This window comes from Pongo pygmaeus, chromosome 13, assembly GCF_028885625.2.
Source record: "Pongo pygmaeus isolate AG05252 chromosome 13, NHGRI_mPonPyg2-v2.0_pri, whole genome shotgun sequence".
Taxonomy (NCBI): Eukaryota; Metazoa; Chordata; class Mammalia; order Primates; family Hominidae; genus Pongo; species Pongo pygmaeus.
This window is the reverse complement of record NC_072386.2, coordinates 104819356-104832228: the sequence shown is the minus strand read 5'-3', so window position 1 is coordinate 104832228 and position 12873 is coordinate 104819356. Positions and strand designations below refer to the sequence as shown.

General features: G+C 44.4%; 1 protein-coding gene across 7 annotated transcripts in view; it reads right to left on the bottom strand.

The window, feature by feature from the left end:
- Positions 1 to 12873, bottom strand: part of COL27A1 (collagen type XXVII alpha 1 chain) — a 160070-nt gene that overhangs the window by 8079 nt on the left and 139118 nt on the right. For 5 of the 7 annotated variants that reach the window (XM_063649839.1, XM_054501615.2, XM_063649841.1 and 2 more), the window contains 8 exons: positions 12238 to 12345; positions 4338 to 4391; positions 3774 to 3836; positions 3329 to 3382; positions 3135 to 3170; positions 2992 to 3009; positions 2737 to 2772; positions 2337 to 2363 (listed from right to left, as the gene is read on the bottom strand). In XM_063649839.1, coding sequence (XP_063505909.1) covers positions 2337 to 2363; positions 2737 to 2772; positions 2992 to 3009; positions 3135 to 3170; positions 3329 to 3382; positions 3774 to 3836; positions 4338 to 4391; positions 12238 to 12345 — 396 coding nt within the window. Of the gene's footprint in view, positions 1 to 1872; positions 2024 to 2336; positions 2364 to 2736; positions 2773 to 2991; positions 3010 to 3134; positions 3171 to 3328; positions 3383 to 3773; positions 3837 to 4337; positions 4392 to 12237; positions 12346 to 12873 lie in introns of those variants that run through there. The other 2 variants (XR_010123360.1, XR_010123361.1) reach the window with 2 other exon arrangements.

The window sequence follows — 12873 nt, the reverse complement described above, 5'->3', positions numbered from 1 at the left end:
CCCTTTCCCCAGGTACTAATAGCTCCCCATTGCCCTCAGGATTAAGTTCAGACTCCTCAACATGGTTATAAGACCCAGTTTGAACACTGTGGTCTTGAGCCATGTCTCTTTCCTCTCCCTCATATGTGCTCTGGCACCAGCCGCACTATAGTACTTCTAAGTTCCTAAATGCCGTGCTCCATCTGGCCATGGGGCCTTTGCACAAGCTGTTCTCATTGCCTGGAGGACCTCTTGCTCCCTTCAATGCACCATCTGGCTATCTCCTATACCAGTGGTTCTCAGGGAGAGGCGACAATGCCCCCCAGGGGATATTTGGCAATATCTGGAGACAGTTTGGTTGTTCAAGCTGGGGGAGGGGGTACTACTTGCATCTCGTGGTTAGAGGCCAAGAATTCTGCTAAACATCCTCCAGGACAGTCGCTCACAGCAAAGAATTATGCAAATGTCAGTTGCACTGTGTCTCAGAAAACCTGCCCTAGACTCATCCTGTAGATGTCAGTTGCGATGGGAAGCCTCTCCCGAAGCTTCTGACTCCAGGCTAAGAAGAGGGAGGCCCCCTTTCTCTATGCCCCCAGTCCCCGTGTTTCTCCTTTGGCTCGCACTTTAATGGTCTAATATAACTTTGCACCCCCAACCCTACCACTGGGCTTGGCAGAGACATAGCTGTGGTCTTGCCACGAAAACAGCAAAAGCTGAGGCCTGGGGTCCAGAACCAGGGACTCTGGGGCTACTCCTCAGGGTCAAATCCCAGACCTGCCACTTACTAACTGCATAATCTGGGGAAAGCTGCTTAACTCTCTTCCTCAGTTCTTTCATCTTGAAAATGGACCTGATAATAAAACTCCCTCACAAGAACTGCTGAAAGGAACACATGAGTGAATACATGAAAAGCACCTGTAGCCCGGGTGCAGTGGCTCACGCCTGTAATCCCAGCACTTTGGGAGGCCGAGGCAGGCGGATGGCTTGAGGTCAGGAGTTCAAAACCAGCCTGGCCAACATGGTGAAACTCCGTCTCTACTAAAAATACAAAAATTAGCTGGGCGTGGTGGTACGCGCCTATAATACCAGCTATTCAGGAGGCTGAGGCAGGAGAATTGCTTGAACCTGGGAGGAGGAGGTTGCAGTGAGATGAGATCGTACCACTGCACTCCAGCCTGGGAGACAGAGCAAGACTGCGTCTCAAAAAAAAAAAAAAAAAGAAAAAAAAGAAAAGAAAAGCACCTGTAATGGTATCTGGCATTGAGCAAGCACTCAACTAGCATTAGTAGTGATTATTCAAAAAAATGCAAAATTCTCTAATTTTCTGTTTTTCCTGGATCTTTTCACTTTCCTTTTCCTGCCTTTCTTACTGATGAGAAGGACAAGGGAAGGCTGCAGAGGAGAGGCCCGCACTGTCACTCTGTCTTTGAGGACGGTGCAGAGGGAGGGGCAGTGAGAGCAGGCATGAGGAGAGCAGAGGTTCTGAGTGACGTATGGCTCGAGGGCTCCTGGGCCATTCAGTCTTTCCTCGAGGGTGTGCCCTGGGATGCTGTCGGGGCCTGATGGTAATAGTCGTGTAGCCACTGTGCAATAGTAAAATGCGAATGGACTCGTCACAGGGCTTGGGAGGAGTCATGCTCTTGGACAGGGCCACAGTGGCCAACAGGGAGGAATGCAGGGGCCCCAGTCTGCCCCCTGGCCTGACTGTCTTTGTTTTTTTTGTTTTTTTTGTTTCTTTTTGAGACGGAGTCTTGGTCTGTTTCCCAGGCTGGAGTGCAGTGGCTCGATCTTGGCTCACTGCAGCCTCCTCCTCCCAGGTTCAAGCCATTCTCCTGCCTTAGCCTCTCCTGTAGCTGGGATTACAGGTGCCACCCACCACACCCAACTACTTACATATTTTTAGTAGAGACGGTGTTTCACCATGTTGGTCAGGCTGGTCTCGAACTCCTGACCTCAGGTGATCTTCTCGCCTCGAACTCCCAAAGTGCTGGGATTACAGGCATGAGCCACCGCGCCCGGCCCCAGCTCTCTTTGGATTCAGAATCTGAGATGTACGGACCCTTGCAATCAGCCCACGTGTATGGAGTACACAGATAGGGCCACGAACCCAGTGGCTGGAGCATCTTCCCGGATTCAGTCAGGGGCACATCAAAAACTTAGGTTTCCTGCCTCCCGGCCCAGGGCTCTTTCTGTTGCTTCCTGGTCCAAGTCTCCAGTATGAAGTGACAAAAGGACATGGGCATCCCTAGACCCAGCTTAGGGCTCTAGCCACCAGGGCCAGAGAGGGCCAGCAGCCTCTTCCCCCAAACCCCTTAGGCCTTACCCCAAGTAGGCAAAAGAGAATGTTTCCAACTTACCAATTGGATAGGACCCCCTGGAGGACCCTGCAAAAGAAGAGAGCGGGTCAGTCAAATGACAGGGACAGTGTGCTGGAAATCTGGGAGGGTGTCAGGAGACCGGGGAGGCCATCAAAGCATGCAGGACCTGCCAAGCTGGCCTCTGCTCTCCCAGAGGCTTGGTGGGCCCCACTGGGCTGGTCTATGCTTTTCTGGAGGCCTGGCCCCTAGGCGTTACCCCATGTAGGCAAAAGTGAATGTTCGGGGGATGCCCTATACTCTCCTAGGAGTCTGTGGGCTATAAGAAGCATGTGAATCCTGTGGGGTTCAGGGTCAAGGCTTAGTCTGCCGGTGAAGCCTTGAGTCTCCTTCAAAGGAACCCCCCAGGAGTCCAAGATGCACCCAGCACTCAGTTACCTACCGGGGGGCCGGGCCGCCCTCTGGGGCCGGGAGGACCCTGGGGGAACAAGAGAAGAAGAGTGAGCCCTGGTCCACAGGGTGTTCATCTCTCCCCATCCCAGTTCCTCCTCAAGCAGACCTGGGACCCAGGGACAATGGTTCCTCTGGCACAGACGGGATGACGGAGGTCCGGAGGGAGAGAATGTACCACCGGGAGGAGAACGCAGGGTGCCCGCCCCACGCCCCGCTCCACAGCCCTCATGCCCAGCCCACTCACCCTCGGACCTTGCAATCCCTGGAGGGAGACAGAAGCAGGGGAGAGAGTTAGGGAACCTGGCTGAGCCATGGCCCCATCCTGGGAGCCCACCCCTCCCCCGCCCCTGCAGCGCTGCATCCCTCAGCCCCAGCCCATCCACTTACCCAGTCCCCACGGCTGCCTTTGTCACCCTTCGGACCCTGCAACAAACCATGGCCCAGTGAGACAGGGCCCAGAGGGGAAGCCCCATTTCCAGATGGGGAAACTGAGGCTCAGACTGGCACTGAGTCTCAGAGACAATCTGGAGCCAGGAAGGCAAGGGGACCCCGGAGTCTTTCTGCCCAATCCCCGCACATACCGGGAGTCCCGAAGGTCCCAGGATTCCGAGGGGCCCGACGATGCCTTCCTTTCCCTAAAGGAGACAGAAAGGCTCGTGTGTCCTTGTTCTAGGGCCTGAGGAACAGACACGGGGAGGCGGGTGGAGGGCAGCCCGAGCGTCGCAAGGGAGTGGAAGGGAGACCATCTGAAGCAGGCCCAGGCCATGCATCTCCTGAGCCCCTCCTGTGTGCCTAGGGGTGGGCTTCAAGAGTGGGGCGAGGGGGGCAAGAGTGAAAGGGGGGAAGGATGGGGGCTGAGCTGGCGGGAACGGCACGAGTGAAGGTGGGAACCAGGCCTGTGGGCAGAAAGGGCTCATGAGTCAAGGAGCGAGAGGAGGACGAAGACAGGTGTCCAGCCAGCTGATGGCCGGCCAACCTTGGGCCTAGAACAATCATCTCTGCTCCGACAGCAGGGAAGGAACTCACCATCAAGCCAGGTGGCCCCCGAGGGCCCTGGATGCCTTTGAAGCCGATGTCTCCAGGCGGGCCCTGCGGGAGGCAGAGAAAGGGCTGTCTGTACTTGGCAGCCACTGGGTAAAGGGCTCCCATAGCTCCCTCACCCCTGGGGTCTGTCAACCTTTGCCCTTCCTGTCAAGAGAGGCCTCACCTGAGAGGCCCCAGAAGGAGTAAGAAACACCTACAATTATTCAGCAGGTACCAGCAGTGTGTTGGCTCAGTGCTGTGTGGCATACGCCTCTGGTCTTTATTTTTGCAACAGTCTTCTACTGTCATTGCTCCCATTTTATAGATGAGGAAACCAAGGCTTAGAGAGACTAAGTGACTTTGCAAGGCACAGAGCAGGTGATTGTGTAGCTGGGCTTGGAACCTAGATCTGCTGGAGTACTGGGGGATGAGGGTGTTCATGCCTGATTCTGGCTGTTTTCCAGCCAATGTTTTCAGTGCTCCATAAATATTTGTTGAATGAATAAATGAATGAATGGGGTGAATGGATGGGACCCCACAGGAAAAGTGAGCAGTGGGAGTCCGTACCTTGGGTCCGAAGATACCTGCCATTCCTGGGAAGCCCATCTCGCCAGAGTCGCCCTGCGAGGAGAACAGGAAGTGATGGAGCAAGTGAGGTCATGGCCAGCATGTCCCGCCGGCCACCCGGGACCTCAGGACCTGCCTTTTCCCTCCCAGCCTCTCCAGGGATATCGGTGACTCCTCCGTGAGGCGATCAAATGAGTGTGAACAGCTCACAAACTAGATGCCAGTCCGCCTGGGTTCCGAGGGGAGCCTGTGCTCTCCGTCAGATGAGAAAGCAGAGCCCGGCTCAGGGATTCCACAGAGGAGGCTCTGCCACACTCAGGAGCTCCTGTCCCAGGTCTTCAAGGGACAGAATAAAAGGGCCTGCAGCCTCCTCCCACAGCTCTGAAAAGCTCTGTTAAGGAAGGATTCCCCTAAAAACTAAAAATAACCCAGTTCGCTGAGGGCCTGTTAGGTGCCGGATGTTTTGCCTGTACCGCCACACTTCCATGCTCCCACATCAACCCAGGGACACACCATATCCCCTGTTCACAGATGAGGAAACAGGCTCAGAGAGGGCAGGGACTTGCTGAAAGTCACACAGACACCATGTTGTGGACTGTGCTAGATTCAAATCCAGTGTGAACGAGTCCAGGAACCTTTGGCCTCCTCTCCTGACCTCTGCTCCCAATCTTGTAAAGGGTTAAGAGAGCAATTGGCAAGGGGGGATGCTGGGGTCTGAGCCAAGAAGGGAGGGCTGGGGGCCCCTGGGGACAGAAGAGCCTGCCATTATTGCACATTCTTGGGGCTTGGCCTTCAAGCTCATGAGCAGAAAGCCATGTATTAGAATCTCCTAGCCTTATAAGACCAGGAGCAGGTCACCTCCCTTTACTGAGCCTCAGTTTCCTTATCTGTAAAATAGGATAATACGTCATCTCCCTCCCAAGGAGCTGGAAGGATGCAAAGAGACCAGGCAGGTCAAGACCCAGTGCTGATGGAGGTAGGCTGAGGGGTCAGGCTTCGGGAGGGTCCTATTTAATCTAAATTCTACCTGTTCATTTTTAAAAGATAATAGCTTTATTGAGCTATTGGTGGTTCTCTTGGTGGTTTTGATTTGTCTTATCAATGCTTATTGGATATTTGTGTATCTCCTTTGGAAAAAATGTCTACTTGAATACTTTGTCCATCTTAAATTTGGATTGTCTTTTTATTCTTGAGTTGTAAGGGTTCTTTATATATTAGAGATACATGTTCCTTATCAGAGATATGATTTGTAAATACTTTCTCCCCTACTGTGAGTTTTTTCACTTTCTTGATGGTGCCTTTTGAAGCACAAAAGTGTTTGATTTTGATGAAGTCCTATCTATGTACTTCGCTTTTGTTGGTGTCATATCTAAGAAACTATTACCTAACACAAGGTTATAAAAATGTGTTTTTATGTTTTCTAATAGTTGTCAGTTTTAGCCTTTGCATTGGTCTATAATTCATTTTTAGCTAATTTTTGCCTGTGGTGTGAAGCAGAGGTCCAACTTACTTCTTTGGTATGTGATATGTGATTGTGTGATTGTCTCAGCACTGTTTATTGAAAAAAATTCTTTTCCCATTCAATTGCCCTAGCACTCTAGTTAAAAACAACGGACATAAATGTGAGGTTTTATTTCTGTCTTGATTACTATACTTTTGTAATAAGTTTTGAAATTGGAAAGTGTGAGTTGTCCAACTTTGATCTTCTTTAAAGATCAAAATTTTGGCTATTCTGGGCCACTTGCATTTCCATATGAATATTAGGATCAATTTGTCAGATTTTGTTAAAATGTCAGCTTGGATTTTGACAGGGATTATATTTAATCTGCAGCTCTGTTTGTGGTAAGTACAGCCATCTTAACCATACTAAGTCTTCTGACCTATGAATATGGGATATCTTTCCATTTATTTAGGTTTTCTTTTATTTCATCAACATTTTGAATTTTTCAGTGAACATGTCTTGCACTTTTTTTTTTAAGATGGGGTCTTGAGATGTTGCCCAGGCTGGACTTGAACTCCTGGGCTCAAGAGGTTCTCCCATTTCAGACTCCTGAGTATCTGGGACTATAGGCACATGCCACCATGCCCAGCTTCTTGCACTTCTTTTGTTAGATTTCTTCCTATTTTATTCTCTTTGATGCTATTATAAATGTAAATGTTTTATTAATTTCATTTTTGAATTGTTCATTGCTAGCGTATAGAAATATAATTGATGTTTGTATGTTATATATAGAAACGATATTTTTTGTGTATTGATCTTATATCCTGCAACTTTGGTTTATTAGTTCTACTAATTTTGTTCAGTACAAAATTGAATAGAAGTGGTAACAGTGGACATCCTTGGCTTGTTCCTGATCTTGGGGGAAGTGTTCAGTCATCTACCATTAAATATGATGATACCTGTGGGATTTTCATAGATATTCTTTATCAGGTTGAGGATGTTCCCTTCTGTTCCTAGTTTGTTGTGTTTTTATCATGAAAGGGTGTTGGATTTTGTCAAACGCTTTTTCTGCATCTATTGAGATGACTGTATAATGTTTGTCCTTTATTTTATTAATATGGTGTATTACATTGATTGATTTCCAACAGTTGAACCAGCTTTGCATTTCTAGGATAAATCTCACTTTGTCATGGTGTAGAATCCTTTAGGCATATTGCTGAATTTGGTTTTCTAACATTTTATTAAAGATTTTTGTATCTGTGTTCATAAGGCATATTTGTCTGTTGATTTCTTTCTTGTGACGTCTTTTTCTGGTTGGGGTATCAGCATAATACTGGCTTCACAGAACCAGTTGCAAGATGTCCTAACTGTTCATTTTTGCACTCTGATGGCTGTCTCCTATACACTCATCAGGTGCAAAGAAGGGGTAATTTTAAAAACAGTCTTACTAAAGTAAAACTGAAGATAATAACTGTACTATTTAAATTGTATAATCTGATTTGTTTTGACATATCTGTATACACCCTTGTAATTGTCACAACCACCAAGACAATAACATCCCATAGCCCCAAAAACTTTCCTCACACCCTTTTGTAATCTTTCTTTCCTGCCTACCCTGCCATCTCCAGGAGCCATTGATCTATCTTCTTTCAATGCAGATTAGTTTGCATTTTCTATAATTTTATATAAATGAAACCACACAGTCTATACTATTTTTTATCTGAGTTCTTTCACTCAGCCTAATTATTTTGAGAATCATCTATGTTGTTGCATATATTAATAGTTCAGTCCATTTACTGATGAATTGTATTTCATTGTAAAATATACCACACTTTATCTATTCGCTGGCTGATACACATTTGAGGTTTTTTTCAATTTGGGGCTATTATAAATAAAGCTGCTAAGCACCTTCAAGTATAGTTTTCATGTGGCCGAATGTCCTTATTTATGTAGGGTAAATATCTATGAGTGGAATGATTCGATTATACAGTAGGGATATGCTTAACTTTCAAAGAAGCTGCCCAACTGATTCCATAGTGATTGTACCACTTTAAATTCCCATTATCAGAGTTTAAAAGTTTCAGTTGCTCCATGTCTTTGCCAATACTTGTATGGTTAGTCTTTTAAAACTCTTCACTATTTTAATAGGTGTGCCATACCATCTTATTGTGGTTTGAATGAGCATTTGTCTAATGACTAATGATATTAATCTTTTTCTCATGTGCTTATTTGCTATCAGTATACTTTCTTTGAAGTGTCTATTCAAATCTTCTGCCCATTTAAAAAAATTGGGCTGCTTATTTTTATTATTGAGTTTTGCAAGTTCTTTATAGGTTCTGGATACAAATCCTTAATCAGATATATGATTTAGAAATATTTTCTTCCAGTATGTGGCTTGTCTTTTCATTCTCTTAATAGTGTCCTTTGAAGAGCAGAAGTTTTAAATGTTGATGATGTCTGATTTATCACATTTTCTTTTCTGGGTCATGCTTTTGGTATCATATCTAAGAAATCTTTGTTTTATCCAAGTTCTTGAAGATGTCTTTCTATGTTCTAGAAGTGTTTGAATTTTCGGTTTTACATTTAGGTGTATGATCCAGGTTGAGCTAATTTTTGTACATGTTATGAGGCATCACTTGTCTGGCACCATTTGTTAGGAAAGACTATTTTGTATTTGCTGAATCGTCTTTGCACTTTTGTTAAAAATCAGTTGTCCAGGCTGGGTGTGGTGGCTGATGCCTGTAATCCCAGCACTTTGGGAGGCCAAGGCAGTGGATCACCTGAGGTTGGGAATTCGAGACCAGCCTGACCAACATAGGGAAACCCCGTCTCTACTAAAAATACAAAATTAGCCAGGCATGGTGGCGCATCCCAGCTACTGGGGAGGCTGAAGCAGGAGAATCACTTGAATCCTGGAGGCGGAGGTTGCGGTGAGCTGAGATTGCACCATTGCACTCCAACCGGGACAACAAAAGTGAAACTCCATCTCAAAAACAAAAACAAAAACAAAAAAAACCAGTTGTCCATATATGTATGGTATATGTCTGGACCTTTCATTCTGTTCCTTTGATCTGTTAGTTATTTATGGCAATACCACAGTTTCGTGATGACTGCAGATTTGTAATAAGTCTTGAAATCAAGTGCCATTAGTCCACCAACTTTGCTCTTCTCTTTCAATGTTGTTTCAGTTATTCTAAGTCCTTTATATTTCATATGTATATTAGGACCAGCTTGTCATTTTCTACATGAAAACTCAATAAGCTTTAGATTGGAATTGTGTTGAATCAATACATCAATTTGAAGAAATTTGACATCTTAATATTGAGTCTTTTGAAATATGCACACAGTATATATCTCCATTTATTTGAGTCTTCCTCAATTTCTCTTACCAGTGTTCTATAGTTCTCAGTGTACATATGTTGCACACCTAATGTCAGATGTATCTCTAAGTATTTCATGTTTTTATGCTATTATAAATAGTATTGCTTTTTAGATTTCCATTTCTAATTGTTTGTTGCTAGTGTATAGAAATGCAATTCATTTGTGCACATCGATTAGTGTATAGAAATGCAATTCATTTGTGCTCATTGATTAGTATATAGAAATGCAATTCATTTATGCATATTGCCTAGTATATACAATCACAATTCATTTCTGCATATTGATATGGTGTCCTGTGACCTTGTTAAACTCACTTATTCTAGTAGCTTTCTTGTGGATGCCAATGGATTTTCTACATAGACATCATTTCCTCTACAAATGAAAAGTTTTAATTCTTTCTTTTTGATATGAATGCCTCCTATTTGTTTTTCTTGCCTTATTGCACTGGCTAGAATTGCCAGTACAATGTTAAATAGAAGTGGTGAGAACAGATATCCTTGACTTGTTTCTGCTCTGCTCCTTGGAAAGAAGCATTCAGTCAATCACTACTAAGTATGATGTTGACTAGGTTTTTCATGGATGTCCTTTATCAAGTTGAGGAACTTCTATACCTAGTTTGTTGAGAGTTTATCAGAAGTGAAGTTAGATTTTTGTCAAATGCTTTTCCTGCAACTACTGAGATGATCAAATGGGTTTTCTTTTTTGAGTCTGTTAATATAGTGAATTATACTGATTTATTTTCAAATGTTATACCATCCTTGTGTTCCTAAGATAAACTCCACTTGGTCTTGATGTATTATCCTTATTATATATTCTTAGGTTCACCTAACTAAAATTTTATTGAGAACTGTGGTAGCTATATTTATGAAGCATATTGGTCTATTGTTTCCTTTTCTTGTAATATCTTTGTGTGGTTTTGACATTAGGGTAATATCAGCCTCAAGGAAAGAGTTGGGAATTATTCTTCTCCTCTTCAATGTTCTGGAAAAGTTATGTAGAATTGGTATTCTTTTTTTTTTTTTTTTTTTTTTTTTTTGAGACAGAGTCTCTCCCTGTCGCCCAGGCTGGAGTGCAGTGGCATGATCTTGGCTCACTGCAACCTCCGCCTCCCAGGTTCAAGTGATTCTCCTGCCTCAGCCTCCTGAGTAGCTGGGATTACAGGTGTGTGCCACCACGCCTGGCTAATTTTTTTTTTTTTTTTTTTGTATCGTTAGTAGAGATGGGGTTTCACCATTTTGGCCAGGCTGGTCTCAAACTCTTGACCTTGTGATCCACCCGCCTCGGCCTCCCAAAGTGCTGGAATTACAGGCATGAGCCACCGTGCCCAGCCGTTATTATTTCTTTTGTAAATGTTTAGTAGCATTTACCAGTGAAGCCATCTGGGCCCAGAGTTTTCTTTGTGGGAAGTTCTAACTACAGATTCAGTTTCTTTAATAGATATAAGGCTATTTAGGTTATCAGTCTCTTCTTGATGACCTTTGGTGGTTTTGTCTTTTGAGGAATTTGTCCATTTCATCTAAGTCTTTAAATTTATTGCCATAAAGTCATTTATAATATTCCCTTATTATCCTTTTAATTTCTGTCATATCTGTAGTGACACTGCTCCCCTATCCCTGACACTAGTAACTTCTGTATTTTCTCTCTCTCTTTTTTTTTTTTTGTTGTTTCCTGATTAGTCTGGCAAGAGGTTTATCAGTTTTACAGATCTCAAAAAGCTAACTTTTGATTTTCCTGTTTTTTTTTTTGGTTTATTTTTGATCTTCATTATTTCCTTCCCTCTGCTTACTTTGTTTTAATTTGCCTTCTCCAGCCCCAACCCCCAGTTTCTTAAGATGGAATCCGAGACCATTTATTTGAGACCTTCCTTCTTTTCTAACACAGAAGTTGTTAAGTATAAAGATCTCCCTATATATCAACAGCATTTCACCAATTTTTATATGCTGTTTTTTACTTTCATTCAATTCAAAATACTAACTTCTCTTTTGATCTCTTCTTTGACCCATGGGTCATTTAGATATTTGTTACTTAGTTTCCAGATGTTTGGAGATTTTTCAGATCTCTCTGATTTATAATTTAATTTATTGATTGATTTTAAGGTTCAAAATAGGTCTGTCTTGGTAAATGTTCTGAATGAACTCATAACGAATGTGTATCTTGCTGATATTGGATGTGGTGTTCTATAAATGTCAATTAGTTCACGTTGGTTGATAATGCAGTTCAAGACATCCTTACTGATCTTCTATTTGCTTCTGTTCTACCCATTAGGACAGAAATATATTGAAATCCTTGAGTATAATTGTGAATTTGTCTATTTCTCCTTGTAGCTTTATCAGTCTTTGCCTGATTATTTTGAAGATCTATTATTAGGTGCATAAACATTTATGATTCTTATGCTATTTTGATAAGTTGGCTTCTTTGTCATTATGAAAAGACCTTCTTTATGACTGTTGGTAGTCTTTGCTCTGAAATCCATTTCATCTGATATTAAAATAGCTACTCCAGCTGTTTGGGATGAATGTTAGCACAGTATGTCTTTTTCTATATCTATCTTTAACCTACTTATATCTTTATATTTGAAGTGGATTTCTTGTAGCAGTAGATGAGTTGGGTCTTGCTTTTTCATCCACTCTGACAATTTCAGCTTTAATTGGGGTATTGAAACAGTTGGTTGTGTGTTTTCTATTTGCCCTGTTTATTCTCTGTTCATTCTTCCTCCTTTTTCCAGGCAGGGGTGAGTTGAATGTAGCTTCTGGGACAGGGGGATGAAGGCAGTGAGGCACAGAATGAGCACTGGACTGGGAGTCAGGAGCGCCCACCTTCTGGTTGTGATCACCCTCTCCTCATTCTGAAGGGACCACTCAGGTCTCTTTCCTCGGCCTCCCCCACCACGTGGTTGAGGGGTTGGCAGAATGGTATCTGGAATCCAGATATTAACCCTTGTCACAGAGCAAGGAGGTGGCTTCTGAGTCAGTGTGTTTGTGTGTGTGTATGAGTGTGCATGTGTTTGTACATGTAGGTGTATGTGAGTGTGTGCATGTGTGAGTGTGTGGGCATGTGTATTCTTTGGGGCTCACTCACCGGCTGGCCTTTGGACCCAGGCTCCCCCTGGTTTCCAGGGAGCCCCGTTCTGCCCTCTGTTCCTCGCTTGCCAGGGGGACCCAGCTGTCCGGGTAACCCACTCTCACCCTTAAAGAAACACACAAAAAATTACCAGTCAAAGTGGGAAAGGGTTCTAAGGCAGGAGGAGGCGGAGGGCGCCTAGGAGAGCCAGAACAGTGATTCCACAGGGTACCTGAGATTGCAGAATGCTGGGGCAACAAATGGAGGCCTGGTGGGGTAGGGGTGACAAGACTTTCACCTCCCAAAGAGGAAGGTCTCTGTCCCTCCTCTCGAATTCTGGGTCCTGCCTTCTCCTCTCCTCTCCTGCAATTCCTCTCCTCCTTATTGCTTTTCCCCAACAGCATGCAGTTCCCTCCTTCAAACCTCAGCTCACACCCCTAGAATGCCTCCTCCCCATTTACTTATTTATTTTTATTTTTTTAGACAGAGTCTCGCTCTGCCGCCCAGGCTGGAGTGCAGTGGTGTGATCTCAACTCACTGCAACCTCCGCCTCCCCAGTTCAAGCGATTCTCCTGCCTCGGCCTCCCGAGTGGCTGGGACTACGGGCACCTGCCACCATGCCCGGCTAATTTTTGTATTTTTAGTAGAGACGGG